Source organism: Erythrolamprus reginae, chromosome 1 (genome assembly GCF_031021105.1).
Source record: "Erythrolamprus reginae isolate rEryReg1 chromosome 1, rEryReg1.hap1, whole genome shotgun sequence".
Classification (NCBI taxonomy): Eukaryota; Metazoa; Chordata; class Lepidosauria; order Squamata; family Dipsadidae; genus Erythrolamprus; species Erythrolamprus reginae.
The window spans coordinates 372,641,237-372,658,731 of NC_091950.1; the positions used below are offsets into that span (position 1 = coordinate 372,641,237).

General features: G+C 41.8%; 1 protein-coding gene across 2 annotated transcripts in view; it reads left to right on the forward strand.

Annotated features, from left to right (window-relative positions):
- Nucleotides 1–17,495, forward strand: part of TTC7A (tetratricopeptide repeat domain 7A) — a 215,511-nt gene that overhangs the window by 161,456 nt on the left and 36,560 nt on the right. For both annotated transcript variants that reach the window (XM_070734576.1, XM_070734577.1), the window contains one exon: nt 5,711–5,913. In XM_070734576.1, coding sequence (XP_070590677.1) covers nt 5,711–5,913 — 203 coding nt within the window. The remainder of the gene's footprint in view (nt 1–5,710; nt 5,914–17,495) is intronic.

The window sequence follows — 17,495 nt, forward strand, 5'->3', positions numbered from 1 at the left end:
ATAGCAGTATCGGCTGACAATGAGTCAGTCGAGGTGACTGGGGCTAAACGTCTTTGTCCATCTGTCTGGGAGGAGTTTGACTTGGTAACACCTGATGAAGTGGACAAGGCCATTGGAGCTGTGAGTTCTGCCACCTGCTTACTGGATCCGTGTCCCTCTTGGTTGGTTTCGGCCAGTCGAGAGGTGACATGGAGCTGGGTCCAGGAGATTGTCACCGCCTCCTTGGGGAGGGGGTCCTTCCCGGCTCCTTATAAGGAGGCAGTTGTGTGCCCCCTCCTCAAGAAGCCTTCCCTGGACCCAGCCGTGCTTAATAACTACCGTCCAGTCTCCAACCTTCCCTTTATGGGGAAGGTTGTTGAGAAGGTGGTGGCGCTCCAACTCCAGCGGACCTTGGAAGAAGCCGATTATCTAGGGCCTCAACAGTCGGGTTTCAGGCCCGGTTACAGCACGGAAACTGCTTTGGTCGCGTTGATGGATGATCTCTGGCGGGCCCGGGACAGGGGCTTGTCCTCTGTCCTGGTGCTTCTTGACCTCTCAGCGGCTTTCGATACCATCGACCATGGTATCCTTCTGCGCCGACTAGAGGGGTTGGGAGTGGGAGGCACTGTTTTCCAGTGGTTCTCCTCCTACCTCTCTGGTCGGTCGCAGTCGGTGTTAGTGGGGGGTCAGAGGTCGACCTCTAGTTTCTCCCTTGTGGGGTACCTCAGGGGTCGGTCCTCTCCCCCCTGCTATTTAATATGTACATGAAACCGCTGGGTGAGATCATCCAAGGGCATGGGGTGAGGTATCATCAATATGCGGATGATACCCAGTTGTACATCTCCACCCCATGTCCAGTCAGCGAAGCAGTGGAATTGATGTGCCAGTGCCTGGAGGCTGTTGGGGACTGGATGGGTGTCAACAAACTCAAACTCAATCCAGACAAGACGGAGTGGCTGTGGGTGTTGCCTCCCAAGGACAATTCCATCTGTCCGTCCATTACCCTGGGGGGGGGACTACTGACCCCCTCAGAGAGGGTGCGCAACTTGGGCGTCCTCCTCAACCCACAGCTGACATTGGAACATCATCTTTCAGCTGTGGCGAGGAGGGCGTTTGCCCAGGTTCGCCTGGTGCACCAGTTGCGGCCCTATTTGGACAGGGAGTCATTGCTCACAGTCACTCATGCCCTTATCACCTCGAGGTTCGATTACTGCAACGCTCTCTACATGGGGCTACCTCTGAAAAGTGTTTGGAAACTTCAGATCGTGCAGAACGCAGCCGCGAGAGCCATCGTGGGGCTTCCCAGATTCGCCCACGTTTCTACAACACTCCGTTGCCTGCATTGGCTGCCGATCAGTTTCCGGTCACAATTCAAAGTGTTGGTCATGACCTTTAAAGCCCTACATGGCATTGGACCAGAATACCTCCGGAACCGCCTACTACCGCACGAATCCCAGCGGCCGATAAGGTCCCACAGAGTTGGCCTTCTCCGGGTCCCATCGACTAAACAATGTCGTCTGGCGGGCCCCAGGGGAAGAGCCTTCTCTGTGGCGGCCCCGGCCCTCTGGAATCAACTCCCCCCAGAGATTAGAACTGCTCCCACCCTCCTTGTCTTCCGTAAACTACTTAAGACCCATCTATACCGCCAGGCATGGGGGATTTGAGACACCTTTCCCCCAGGCTTATTATAATTTATGTTTTGTATGTATGTGCTGTTTGGTTTTTTAAATTGATAGGGTTTTTAGTTTTTTCTTAATATTAGATTTGTGCCTGTACAATATTGTTTTATCGCTTGTTGTGAGCCGCCCCGAGTCTTCGGAGAGGGGCGGCATACAAATCTAATAAATTATTATTATTATTATTATTATTATTATTATTATTATTATATTTTTTTAAAAAAAATCCAATTGCATTAGGAAGACTTACTAATTTGCCTATCGAAATATTTAATGAACTAGTTCAGTAAAAACAAAATACAGTAAAGATTTTATGAGGGTTTAATAACTCTTGTATATAGATCACAACAATGTTTACATTAACAAAACTTGATCCATGTCAGCAGATTACATCAGTATTCTTTCCCAGTATTTCTAGTTGTGAAATGCAGGCACATATTACAACTTGTTGCAAAACATCAACATTAGAGCAATCTCGTTATTTGTACTTTCCCTTTGTAAAAATAGATTCCCATCTATCTGTTATATATTGTAAATACATGGGGAGAGAGGGTATGTATGTATGTATTTATTTATTTATTGATTGATTGATTGATTGGTTTATTTATTTATGTTAATACTTTTATTTATTTATATGTTAATACTTTTAAGAAAAAATAACCTGTTTTTTCTAACGCTCCCTTTATGAAACATTAAGTTATTCAAAACGTTTTAAAACTTAAGCTAAAAAAAAGTTTGTTTTAAACAATGTCTTATTATTCAGCTGGAAATAATCCCGAAATGGTTTCCATCTCATCAATAGTTTTTAGAGAAGTATATATGTTAACTTGTTGCAGTAAAAACAAGAGAGGTCCTAAATTAAATAATTTAATTAAACAATTAAATAATTTAAAGACTGAGAAATGTACAACTTAAAAGGCACATCGTATTTTTCATCAATATATAAAATACCTATAATGAGGCCAAATAAAGCTGGTCCCAAAATAGAACTGAATAGTGCAATCCTACATAATTTCCTTCTATTCGGGCAATTGGATTGACTGCAAACAGATGATAGGAGGAGTCAGATGGGACAGTTTTCAGCCATTCCATGTATTCTCATCAAACAAGATGGAATGCCTCTGATTCTCTGGAACCATTAACATCAAATATGGAGGAATCAAGACTCCTAGGTCATGTATTGTTGCCCACTGTAATGAGCTATTTAAATCTGAGACTCAACGAATGATGCTTGTGATGTTGCCAAAATTCATTATGATGACTTTCTGTGTCTAAGCATATTCATATCAGTGTCAATTAGATCCACCCAAAAATACAAGATGGGGAATTCAGAGCTGAGATTTTGCAACAGTTTAAAAAAGAAGTATAAAACATGAGGACCCAGAGCTGCAAGTGGCCATCAGCTTTGTGGTTCCTGAGCGTAGGTGGAACCAAAATTCATGAAATTGGGAAGAGTGGGGCTGAGTCAAACTGGATGCTTTCAGTTTCACAGAAGGTTAGGACACCCATTTCTGCTTTAAAGCTCCTGAAATCCCCCCACTCTTCCCCAATTGTTGCAGTGAAGATTTTCAGCCTTTGAATCTGGAGTCAAAGAGAGTTGCTGATTATTTTGTGTTAAATGCTCTTTCCCAGCTAGTCTCACAAGATTGTCTTAGAGTTAAAATGAAGTAGATCCCTGTAATTGTTGTAGGGTTCATTTGTAACCATAGTGACACCAAAGTAATGAAATGTGTATTTTGATATCTAAACATAAACTCTACCTTTCCACACTTGCATCATGACTGACAGGCCAAAGTCTCCAACAATGACATCATATACAAATATTAAAGGGTAGCGTATATCATTCGCCTTCTCCTCCCTCCACCACTCCCTCCAAACCTTTGTGAAGTATCTTGGGCTCAAATAAGAACAGTGTAAAAATAAAATAATAATTTTGCCGATTCTGCAACAACCAGTTTTATTTTTATGCAAATACTGCTGTTATAACAGCAATAACAAAGGAGGGTTTCCCCCAAAAAAATGCCAGGCAGAGCACAATAAATTTTGGATCTGAGTGTAACAATTCCTTGGTTAAGCCTCACATCATATACTATAGTGTAAAATATCTGGATCTTGTATATATTTGCTCTCATTAGAAATATTGATAAGGTGGGGTGCTTTTTGTTAAACTAATGGGGGGAACCCTCCTCTCATTAGAAACCTAGTTTCAGAGCAGGCAGTGTTCTTGGTATTAAATAGATTCATATGTTCAGCAAGAGAATTACAGTCTTCTTCCCCAGAATGGTAACAAATGAAAGCTCTAAATGAACCCACATATTTATTGAAAGGGCAGAGAAAGACCGAAGAAAGGGCTGTATTCCACAAAAAAGTGAGAAATGTGGAATATTTTTTAAAGCTACTTTCCTTTAAAAAATCCACTCATCGCCTATGTTTTTGTTCATTCAGTTCAAGCGTGCACAAATACTGAAAAAAAGATCGAATCAATACCTTAAATAGCCACCCTAAGTCCCATGGAATTGGGCGGCATAAAAATTTTAAAAATGAATGAATGAATGAATGAATGAATGAATGATAATTGTGGGTCACCAAACTGATGTGATCCAACTATTTAGTGGCTGGTGGCGCAGCAGCAGTGATCTCAATGAACTATTTGAGAGTGTGTATTTGAGGTCTTATGGTCACTAGCCACAGTCATCCCTGTCTTCAAAAAAGGAGATCCAAGTAATGTTGAAAATTACAGACCAAATCTCTTTATGTTGCATCACCTGCAAATTCGTGGAATCAATCACAAACCAATCCATTACCCTCCTCCTAGAAACCAACAGCCTACTCTCTAACAAACAATTTGGTTTCAGAAATTGTTTCCCCTGTAACTTGCAACTCCTACACTGCAAAAACGTATGGACTACACATCTCAATCAGGGTAAAACAATAGATGCAATTTAAATAGATTTCTGTAAAGCCTTTGACTCAGTGGTACAGGACAAACTTCTTCTGAAGCTCAAATCCTATGGCATCTCAGGTTCCCTAAGAAGTGCCCTATCAAATCCTGCACCTGTCAACAGTGGTGTCCCTCAAGGGTTAGAGTTGGCTGTTGAATCTTCCCAAGGCAAGTGGCAACATTTGGTAGGAGCAAATTCAATTAGTTTTGAAAAAGTGACTAGGCCAGACATGTTCTGTAGGCCCAATTTAAGTGGACCAAATGAAAAAAAATTCATTATATGGCCTGAAAAAACAGTCATCATTATCATTATACCTTTAATATTATTAAACAAAGTATGTGCTATCCTTGTGAAAGACTCAATTAGTAGACAAAAATGTCATATTTATTTATTTATTATTTGGATTTCTAGGCCGCCCTTCTCCATAGACTCAGGGCAGCTTACATATCCATTCTTAATATCTGGCTGTGCAAACAACAATCCAACTGAGAAATAAGGAGGCATTTTTGATGATGAGAACAATTAATAGTCTTCCTGAGGTTGTGGGTGCTCCATCACTGGAGATTTTTAAAAATAGACTGGATAACTATTGGACCAAAATGGTATAAGGCATGGGTACCACAGGTGGCACGTGGAGCCATATCTGTTGGCACATGAGCTGTTGCCCTAGCTCAGTTCCAACACGCATGTGTGTGCTGTCCAGCTAATTTTTGGCTCCCACAGAAGCTCTGGGAGGGCATTTTTGGCTTCCAAAGAGCTTTGGGGGGATGGGGGAGGGTGTTTTTACTCACCCCTGGTTCCTGGAAAGCCTTTGGAGCCTGGGGAGGGTGAAACACGAGCCTACTGAGCCCACCAGAGGGGGGGGAAATCGCCATCACTGGTATAAGGTCTCCTGCATTGGGCAGAGGGCTGGACTAGAAGACCTCCTAGGCCCCTTTCAAGCTCTATGATTTTCATGCTTTATAAATTTCTAGCACCTTTTGAAAATCCATGTGTTATAAAGCAAGTTATCTTTCCTGTGACAATTATTTTTAAGCTACTAATATTCTCAATGTTTTATGATCTCCAGAATGACACTTAGAATGTATCTGTGCTTTGTTTTGGGTTCTATAGCTGAAGTCTTCATGGAACAACAGCATCTCAAAGAAGCAAGCTTTTGTATCCAGGAGGCAGCTAGTCTCTTTCCCACATCTCATGCTGTGCTGTACATGCGGGGGAGGCTTGCGGAGATGAACGGCAGCTTGGAAGAGGCTAAGCAGTTGTATGATGAAGCATTAACTGTGAATCCAAATGGAGTGGAAATCATGAACTGTTTGGTAAGTATGTCCGAGAGAGCCAATCTGTGTTTATGTCCTTGCTATGGGACTTTGAATCCCAAGATTTCTTTTAAAATTCAGGTCGGCCATATGATTAGAAATATTTCTAGAAATCCTTACTTGTACTTCAGTGAATCCGCCAGGTCTCTTAATGCTTTTAATGTTGCAATTCTAATGAGCTCCTTACCATAGCAGGGACTCATGATTTGGGGAATTGGTGTGCACATTTAAAATGTTGAGAGCATGTTGTGGGCGCTATTTAGCTGTGTCAAATAAACGGACACATTTGCCATGAAAATAACAATTGAAGAATTCTTGGGCCCACTACTCTTCAATATCTTAATCAATGGTTTAGATAAAATAGATTGGGATTAGGATAGATTGAGAATTCATCAAATTTGCAGACAACAACAAACTGGCATGACTAGCAAATAATCCACAAGATAGGCTTAAAATACATAAAGATCTTGAAAGAAATAGCAATACCATTTTATATACCGCTTCTTAGTGCTTTACAGCTCCCTCTAAGCGGTTTGTAGAGTCGGCAGATTGCCGCCAACAATCCAAGTCCCCATTTTACTGACCTTAGAAAGATGAAAGGCTGAGTCAACCTTGAGCCACTCAGAATCGAACTCCTGGAGTGAGCAGTGAATTAACCTGCAGTACTGCATTCTAACCGCAATGCCACCACAGCTCTTGGACAGATTTGAACATTGAACATTTGACTGATTCATCATATAGCCTATGTTATTTGGTCCTTCAATTTATTATTTATTTATATATTTATTTATTCGATTTTTATGCCGCCCTTCCCCTTAGACTCAGGGTGGCTTACTTGCTAATCATGCCAGGGTGGCAATAGTACTTTTTAACAGAGCCAGCATATTGTCCCCACAATCCGTGTCCTCATTTTACCCACCTCGGAAGGATGGAAGGCTGAGTCAACCTTGAGCCGCTGCTGAGATTTGAACTGCTGACCTACAGATCTACAGTCAGCTTCAGTGGCCTGCAGTACAGCACTCTACCTGTTTTGCCACCCCGGTTCTGTTTATTTAATTTAATACAAATTAAAAAGTGGTGAAAGGATGTTCATGCATTTTAAAAATGTGTCACAGCTGAGCAGTGTGCAGCTGAGTCAACCTTGAGCCGGTGATGAGATTTGAACCGCTGACCTTCAGATCTACAGTCTGCTTCAGTGGCCTGCAGTACAGCACTCTACCTGCTGCGCCACCCCGGCTTCTGAGGTCAATGAGGTCATAGTTAGCCTTTTTGAAGTTATAGTTGGTTGTCCCTTCATTAAGATGCTACCGCACGAATCCCAGCGGCCGATAAGGTCCCACAGAGTTGGCCTTCTCCAGGTCCTGTCGACTAAACAATGTCGTCTGGTGGGCCCCAGGGGAAGAGCCTTCTCTGTGGTGGCCCCGGCCCTCTGGAATCAACTCCCCCCGGAGATTAGATCTGCTCCCACCCTCCTTGTCTTCCGTAAACTACTTAAGACCCACTTATACCGCCAGGCATGGGGGATCTGAGACACCTTTCCCCCAGGCTTATTATAATTTATGTTTGGTATGTATGTGCTGTTTGGTTTTTAATTATGATAGGGTTTTTAGTTTTTTTCTTAATATTAGATTTGTGCCTATATACAGTGGTACCTCGGTACTCGAACGCTTCCTTTCTCGTACATTTCGGATAACGAACAAAATTTTTGGCAAAAATTTGCTTCGGTATCTGAACAAAAATTCGGATACCAAACAGCCACAGAAAATTTTGTTTATTATCCGAAATGAGTGGACGGGGTGAGAAGGAATGGGAGTCGGAATCCGACACGCCCATTCTGGCCGCCCACTAAACAGCCTCCCAGTCGTGCTCCAAGCTGTAGGGAGTGGGGCGGCGGCTGCAATACCGTCAGTTTCGGGGGGCTCCTTTCCTTTAAGCAGTTACACCAACTTTCTCTTTCCCGAGAGTAGCGACGGCAGCAGAGGCTTTCCTTAGAGCAGCAGCAACGCCGGGAACGTCAGAGGCTTCCCTTCTCACGTTCGCGGCGTGGGTTTTCCTTCCCGCCCTTCTTTCTGTAAGCCGGCTCTGCAATTTGGAGCACGTTTCGCTCGCGCTGCTTGCCGTGTGCGCGTCCGCAGCTTGGTCGGCTGCTCCCGGTAGCCTTGCGCGTGGCTTCCCTCTGATCACCGGCGAAGCGCGCGGCTTCCTTCTCCCTCTTTCTGTTTTTTACCCCCCACCCTTGATGTCTGCCTCTCACCCAGGCGAAACGCGCCGCCCCGCGCCAGCCAATCCTAGCTTCCCCGCGCGGCGCTTCCTCCTGCTGCCTTCAACCTGAGCGCGGCTGGACCCGGGCAACCACAGCCCCGCGCAACCCAGAGAGGTGGTGGTGGTGGTGGTGGAGAGACTTGAACCACCCGCCAGCCGAGGAGCAACAGGAGGAGCGGGTGAAAGAGAGTGAGGACAGTCTCTTTGCGCCCTTGGGCTGGGGCTCCCTTCCCCTTAGCCGACTGGGCTCAAAGTTTACGGGGCTCGCCGGAGGAAGTCTGCGTGGCGCCTAGACACGCGTGGGTGGGGTCTCGGGCAAGGCACTTCGCGCTGGAGGGCTTCGCTCGGCGCCTCTTGGAAGAAGAGGAGGAGGAAGAAGAGGAGAAAGAAGAAGGAGAAGAAGAGGAACCGTTCTCGCCTTTCCCTGTTCTTTTTTTTCCCCCAAAGCGAGCGGGTTGGGTCTTTTGGGGGGATTTTTTTCTCTTGGAAAGCAATTGGGGGAGAGCGGCATGGTGGCCAGGATGGGGGCGCTGCTTTGGGCTCCCCGAGAGTAGCGACGGCAGCAGAGGCTTTCCTTAGACCAGCAGCAACGCCGGGAACATCAGAGGCTTCCCTTTCTCATCTCATGTTCGCGGCGCTGCTGCTGCTCTAAGGAAAGCCTCTGCTGCCATCGCTACTCTCGGGAAAGAGAAAGTTGGTGTAACTGCTTAAAGGGAAGACGAACCACTAAGGAGCCTCCCCCCCCCGAAACTGCCCCCCCCTAACTACAGCTTGGACCTCATATCTTTATCCCATAGGAAATAAAGGAAATAGGGGCTGGAAACCAATTAAACCCATTTCCATTATTTCCTATGGGATAAATTAATTCGGTACTCGACCAAATCGGTTCTCGACCACACTTTTGGAACGGATTATGGTCGAATACCGAGGTACCACTGTATATTGTTTTATCGTTTGTTGTGAGCCGCCCCGAGTCTTCGGAGAGGGGCGGCATACAAATCTAATAAAAAATTATTATTATTATTATTATTATTATTATTATTATTATTATTATTATTATTATTCTGTGAGGGCATATGTTTAGGTTAAAGTCAATCATGCTATGGTCACCATTAGAAAAGTGTTCTTTTATTTGTAGTCTGTAAATTGATTGTAGACTGTTGCAGAAGATGAGGTCAAGACAATTGTTAAGTCTAGTGTTGTCAGTAACTAGTTGATCTAGTCCTAGACTAACAGCATTGTAAAGAATCGAATGTATGGGTTCAATTGTACATTCACTTAGGGTCCATTTTATATGTGGTAGGTTTAAGTCTCCAAGACTTAAATGTTAGTAATGAGGTCAGTTTGTTTGTGTGTGTGATATCGTAATCCGTGGCTCTGTAACATAGAAGGAAGCAAAGTGTGGTATCTAAGGTCAGTTCACAGATGATAGTGAACAAATGATGGTGAACTTGCTACAGAAGTCATGACTGCTCCAGTATTGGAAGTTATAAAAAAGAGATTGGGCAACCATTCATCTGAAATTATGTAGGGCTTCCTGCCTGAACAGGGGGTTGCACTAGAAGACCTCCAAAGTCCCTTACAAGTCTGTTATTCTTTGGCATGAGGTGATAGATCCATCTAACCCAGTACAGTACTACCTCTAGATACGAGCTGCTCCACATACGAGTATTCCAAGTTACGAGCCACGAGGGGAGAGAAATTTCTGTTCCAGACCTGAGCTCAAATTCGGGATTCGAGCCGAGCGTCCACTAGGTGGCGCAAGAATCCTTACTTCTGGTTATCTCGGAGGGGAAAAACAAAGTCTAAAGCCATTTGTTCCAGATATGAGTTGTTTGACATACAAGCTCCCTTCTGGAACGAATTAAACTCGTATCCAGAGGTACTACTGTATTACTATTTGCGCTGACTTAATAGCTGCTTTCCTGAGATTCAGGCAGGGCCTTTTCACTCTTTATTTCAAGGTGAATAAATGCCTGTACCTCAGCTGCTCTGCTGCAGAACTCATATGTGACCCTTCTTTGATAATCCCCTTCAAAATCTAAACTACTTAGCTATTACCATTCATTCATTCATTCATTCGATTTGATTTGATTTGATTTGATTTGTATGCCGCCCCTCTCCGTAGACTCGGGGCAGCTCACAGCAATAATGAAACAATGTACAACAAATCTAATATTTAAAAGTAACTAAAAAATCCCTTATTTAAAAAGCAAGACATACACACAAACATACCATGCATAAACTATATAGGCCCGGGGGAGATGTCTCAATTCCCCCATGCCTGACGGCAGAGGTAGGTTTTAAGGAGTTTCCTGTGGAAGCAAATGTCCTGTGATGTATGATGTCAATTTTTGCTTAACAAACAAATATGCATTTCGTATATGTTGCCTTGAGCCTTCTGTTCCAAAATTAGCCAGTAGAATTATTTCAGCTCCATTTATTCTGCACCAAGGATTGTTTTATTGTTTGTTGGGGGGGGGGGTTGTTTGTTGTTTCTTGTTAAATGAATTGTCTTTCCACATTTCTTTGTTTCTTGGGCTGCAGTCATTTGTTTGTGCATTGGGTGTCTGTATGTGTGATTTATTTCCCCTTTTATTGAAAGACAGAGATAGTAACAATTATCTTTATAGAACTATTGAATCTCTGCTATTGAATTTGAAGTGCTCAGTGCCACATTTTTTTAAAAAAATCCAGTATATTCCCAAGCCAAATTCTTCTTGTAAGCAGGACTCTTTGTCCCTGGTGTATCAGCATTAATTAATACAGAATTCCTTCATTTTCATTTCACCTGTTAGAAAACATTATTTGAAAACACCAGGGCTGGTTTTAAGCAAAGGGCATAAATCCAGTGACTAGCAAAGCAGTCAATACATTGATCCTGAAAAGCAAAAATAAAGTTATAAGCACACTTGGAATTTTCTCTACAGGCATTCATTATTTATTATTTCAGGGGATATTTGTTCAGGATGATAGTTATTAAATTATTAAAATCTAATGTTATTTCTTGATAAATTTCTAGCCAAATATTGGAACATTATTTCCTAAAATGCAAATCCTCTGTTGTTTGGCATCTGTATTTTTCCCTGCTGTTTTATAGCTGTAGGACTTGGTTCATCATATACCAATATCTCCCATTGTATAACAAGCCATTTACACAGCAAATTAACCATAACCACAGTATATATTTGATAACTTTTATCAAGATTTAGAGTGGAAGAAGTACCCATGATTCCCTGAAAATAAGACCAGATCTTATTTCCCTTTGGGCCACAAAAATTATTTACTTATGTATTTACTGTACTTACGTACGTACGTACGTATGTACTTACTTACTTACTTACTTACTTACTTACTTACTTACTTACTTACTTACTTACTTACTTACTTACTTACTTACTTGTTTATTCATTTGACTTATATGCCGCCCTTCTCCAAGGATTCAGGGCAGCTCACAACACAAAATAAACACTAGGCCTTATTTTTGTGGGATGTCTAATTTTTTTCCCATGTACCAGAGGCCTACTTTTTTTTGCTTGCTCATGATATGGCAGGAGGCCACGCAATACAGTAATGCTTCTACCTTGAGGTGGAGTGCTAGAGATGTCACACATGACCTGCACTGGCTTACCTCAGACCCTGCAGCCAGGCCACCCATGTCCCAACATCTTCCTTACCTCATGGCAACAGCTCCAGCAGCTTCATCCAGCAGGACACCGTGTGGCTACTGTCCCACTCTTCAGCTTGCTCACAGCCGCAACAGAACAGGAGGCCAAGCAACCTATCAGTGCTGCGGCCATGAGGCGAGGTGGGGGTGGAGGTGCCTCATGCACCCCACACCAGGTTACCTCAGGGTTCTGCAGCCATGCCATCCACTCCCCAACATCTGCCTTGCCTCGTGTCCGTGGCACCAGTACACCACTCAACCTCTTGCTCCATTGTGGCTACAAGCAAGAAGTGGACCAGTGGTCACATGGGCCCCTGCAGTTGGGTTCTGGTGCTGCCGCCACAAGGCAGCTATCGGGTTTATTTATTTATTTATTTATTGGATTTGTATGCCGCCCCTCTCCGTAGACTCAGGGTGGCTAACAACAGTAATAAAAACAGCATGTAACAATCCAATACTAAAACAACTAAAAAGAAAAAACCCTTATTATAAAACCAAACACACATACAGACATACCATGCATAAAATTGTAAAGGCCTAGGGGGAAAGAATATCTCAGTTCCCCCATGCCTGGCGGCAGAGGTGGGTTTTAAGAAGCTTACGAAAGGGTTGTGGATGGCTCAGCTGCTGAAGCCCTGAGGTAACCTTGTGCGGGGTGCATGGGGCAGCTCCACTTCCACGTTGCCTCGCCGTATGGTTGTGGCACTGCGAGCAACTAGACAGAATGAGTGGGCAGCCAGCTTTGCAGGCTCTTAGGGCTTATTTGGGGGTAGGGCTTATATTAGGTGCACATGTAAAAACATGCTAGGACTAATTTTCAGGATAGGTCTTATTTTCAAGGAAACAGGATACAGAGGGGAAACTGAGGACAGTGCCATTTCTCTTTTGATTCTTTATCAATGTTCCCTAGTTTAATGAACCACAGATATGATGAACAGATATCCATCATCTCCCTCCAGCAAGGTCCTCTGGTGTGCATCAGGTTACAAAAGGACAATTGTATATGGACAATTTCTAAAACTAATCTAGATATGAAGGATAACCTCTGATATATTGTAAAACACCTTCAGTTTCCATGTCTTCCCAATGCACTTTATAAATATATATTTCACCCAATTGTTTTAAAACATTGTTATGAATTGTGGTTTTATATAACCGTCAAAGGAAAGGAAGGTTCACATGTGGAAGAGGAATTCTAAGAATGTAACTGTGAAATTGTTTAAGGCATTTGAAAATTAAAAAGGACCCCAGATCCTCTTATGGCAGTGATGGCAAACCTATGGCACGGGTGCCACAGGTGGCATGCAGAGTTATATCCGCTGGGACGTCAGCTTTTGCCCTAGCTCAGCTCCAACGTGCATGTGTGCGTCAGCTAGCTGGGTTTTGGCTTGCACAGAGGCTCTGGGAGGGCGTTTTTTGTTTCCAGAGAGCCTCCAGGGGGAAGGGGGAGGGCATTTTTACCCTCCCCCAACTCCAGGGAAGGCTTTGGAGCCTGAGGAGGGCGAAAGATGAGCCTATTGGGCCCACCAGAAGTTGGGAAACAGGCCGTTTCTAGCCTCCAAAAGGCCTCCAGGGGACAGGGGAAGGTGTTTTCGCCCTCCCCAGACATTGAATTATGGGTGTGGGCTCTCGTGCATGCGCAATAGTGCACGCTTACTTTCATTCGGCATCCGAGGGAAAAAAGTTTCACCATCACTGCTCTATGGTAATGCTATTGGCTGCCAAATCTTAACCAGATGTAAATTTTAAAATGCCACTAGTATTTATCAGCATGGTTCTAGTTCCCTGCACACTTTCAAGATGGTATTCCTATAGTAAACTAGCAAAGAAAAGTTGACTAGCTAATAGAGGTGCATTTGGCTTGCAATGTTTGAAGGAACAACTTTGTTGTAAAGTGTTGGTAAGCATCAGGCATAAGGAACCGTGAGTTGATCGAAGTTACTTCTTTATTGTTGCAATGCGTATTTACAAGAATCTTGCCAAAATAATTGCATTCTCTTGGGATTAATCAGATAGGGTTTCAGGAGTCTTCGGAGAGGGGCGGCATACAAATCTAAGAAATAATAATAATAATTATTATTATTATTATTATTATTATTATTATTATTATTATTATTAAAAAAGTGAAAGTGGTCCCAGTGGTACTTGGCACGCTGGTCGCAGTACCAAAGGATCTCTGCGGACACATGAAAACCATTGGAATTGACAAAATCTCCATCTGTCAATTGCAAAAGGCCGCTTTACTGGGATCGGCAAACATAATTTGCCGCTACATCACGCAGTCCTAGGTGCTTGGGAAGCGCCCGACTGGTGATGAAATACGAAATCCAGCATAGTGATCTCGTTTGCTGTGTTGTACTGACATAATAATAATAATAATAATAACTTTAGGGGAAGTAAAACCCTGCCCTACTTTTTCTTGTGCAAGGACTCTAAGCTTAGCTCCCCCTCTTCATGTCTCATTCCACTATAGCTGGAGGTTCCATCACAGTAAATCTATTTCCTTTGCAGTTTCTTTTCTTAACTTGATAAAATATAAATCATGTTCAATAGACACAAGAAACATAAATAGTGATAGGATCAGGAATGTTTTTACTGAAAATGTTGTCCAATCTCTAACCAATAATAGGATGATTACTGTACTTGAGCCATTCACAAATTCAACAATCAACAGCAACTTCACTACAATAATGGCACTTACTTAATATCAATTGATCCATTTAAGGAGCACATAAGTAGATATTAAAAGGAAATTTTCTGAGTTTACATCTTGCTTTGATATATGTATTTTGATAAAGTGCTAGCACTTCAACTGATCAACAAACCACTGCACTCTTGACAGTGATCAACAGAAAATTCCTGTCCAACCTATTTATGAGGCTTTAGGGTGAGAAAGAATAAATGCAGTAACTGTTTTTAAAGCTTTTGGAGGCTGTGGAACCACCTGTGGTTTTGTTGATAAAATCAAGCTTTCATGTTGTAATATTTTCAAACAATTAAATGAAAGCATTTTAGAAGCTTTTGCTGACTTTGAACTGGATGTAACACCATCAGATGCTTAGAACTACTGCATTAGAACATTCTTTTTTAAGCTGCTTATGGCAACTTTACAAAAACTAATACTGGAGAAATCAGATGAGCTCCAATCAGAAGAGTTGTGTCAGTTCATCCTGCTATCCATCTATGTATATATCTATTTATCTATCGATATATGAATTCATCAATATATCTAGCCATCTATCATCTATCTACATCTGTCTGTCTGTTTATCTAACTGTCTATATCTCTATATCTATCTATCATCTACAGTATCTATCTACCCAGCGACCAGTTAGGTCCCACAGAGTTGGCCTTCTCTGGGTCCCGTCGACTAAACAATGTCGTCTGGCGGGACCCAGGGGAAGAGCCTTCTCTGTGGCGGCCCCGACTCTCTGGAACCAACTCCCCCCAGATATCAGAGTTGCCCCCACCCTCCTTGCCTTTCGCAAGCTCCTTAAAACCCACCTCTGTCGTCAGGCATGGGGAATTGAAATTTTCCCTTCCCCCTAGGCTTATAGAATTTATACATCGTATGCTTGTATGTATGATTGGTTCTTTAAATTGGGGTTTTTAGATTATTTTTAATATTAGATTTGTTTACATTGTCTTTTTATTGTTGTTAGCCGCCCTGAGTCTTCGGAGAGGGGCAGCATACAAATCAAATAAATAAATAAACAAACAAACAAATAAATAAATAAATAAATAAATAAACAAATATCTATGAATGAATCAATCAATATATCTAGCTGTCTATCATTTATCTACATCTATTTGTTTGTCTGACTATCTATCTGTCTATATCTATCCATCTATCCATCCTTCCATCCATCCATCCATCCATCCATCCATCCATCCTCTATCTATCTATCTATCTATCTATCTATCTATCTATCTATCTATCTTTTATCTATATCACCAAATATATGAGTGGAATATCATTCTGCAATATGTATTCCTTGATATTAACATAGTTCCCTTGATATTGCATGTAATATACCATCCAGTACAGTACTCTACTATTAGAGAAAAGCTAGAAATGGTGGCTAAACAGGCATGTGAGATGCTTTCAAATGCCTGACCAAATGGTTCATTTATTTCTTGCTGATACCGACTCTTTTATAGGAAAGTGGAGGAACACCTTATTAGCTTGAGACTACTAAAATTTCATTTTCTAGTTGAGTTTCTACCTTTAATACACAGTATTGTCGTCATCATGTTATTTTTTTTAATGACAATTCCATATGAAGTCTTCAATGGATTAAAATCTGTAATTGTTGTGGCAACTCATATATTGAGTGTTTTCTTTAACAAACAAAAACCGGGCTATGAGAAATTAATATTGCTCTGAAATTAATTTCATCTTATTAATTGTATCCATTGTATCCTTACGTGCATTCTTGTTTTTTCAAATCTCATAGTAGGAGTTTTTTTAAGTTTACTTTTTATTTAGATGCTTTAGTCCCAATTTTATTTTTATAAATAATGTGAGGCAATGGACATACCTAATATTCTCCTCCTTTTTTCCTCAACAACAATCCTGTGAGGTGGGTAGGTCATGTCTAAAGTGGGAGTACAACTCACAGTCTCTTCTACTCTCTAGCTTAGAGCCATAATTACTAGACCAAACTACTTACATATTTAAAGCTCCCAATGTCATTTCCTTTGGATTAGGCTGAAAAAAGATAGACATGTCATTGAATCCTATACTGATGCAAATCAAATACCATTACCCAGGAAATAATAACTGTATTTACAATTCTATACAGTGCGCTTTTCAGACACCAGTGAAATAAAAGCTCAAAGAGATCATGTTCATTTCCATAGGTTCCACCTCAACTTTCACTTTTTGTAACACTTTGTTTCATGACAATCTTCATCTTTAAGACCTATGAGCTGCTGTGTATGTTACAATCAGCAAGAGAAAAGCAAATACCCAAGGATTTTTATAGGCTGCCCGAGAACCATTATGGTGGATACAGATTAAAATGTTGAATTAAGAATGAGAATCACTGTCAAATCCTAAATTCCTTCCGTTTATACAATATATGTATGTATGTATGTATGTATGTATGTATGTATGTATATGTCACATGGTTTTTTTTGCTGAATTTGAAAATTAAGGGAGACTAGGATAGATCTATTTCGGCCTTATTTTGGCCTCATCAGCTAGCCATACCCACTGGGACTTGAACCTGCAACCTTTGCCTTGTAAGGCAGAGAATTATCTTCTAGGCTACAGTATCCAATCCCTTCAGCTCTGCACCAGGGAAGGGTTACATATTTTTGTGTCGAATCACCCTGGTGTATTGAAAGAACATCACAGCTCATTATTTGCCTCTTGGCCCAATCCAGGGCCATTTCCAAGTCAGTTAATTTTATTGATAGCCGACAATTCTATCTGTATGTGTCACATGTTTTTTTGCTGAATTTGAAAATTAGGGAGACTAGGATAGATCTATTTCGGCCTTATTTTGGCCTCATCAGCTAGCCATACCCACTGGGACTTGAACCTGCAATATATTTAGAGTTCCACTTAGAAGTTCTACTTATGGTACAAAATTGTAGACATCTGCATTTTTTCTGTATCTATACTGAATAAAATATTAACTTTTCT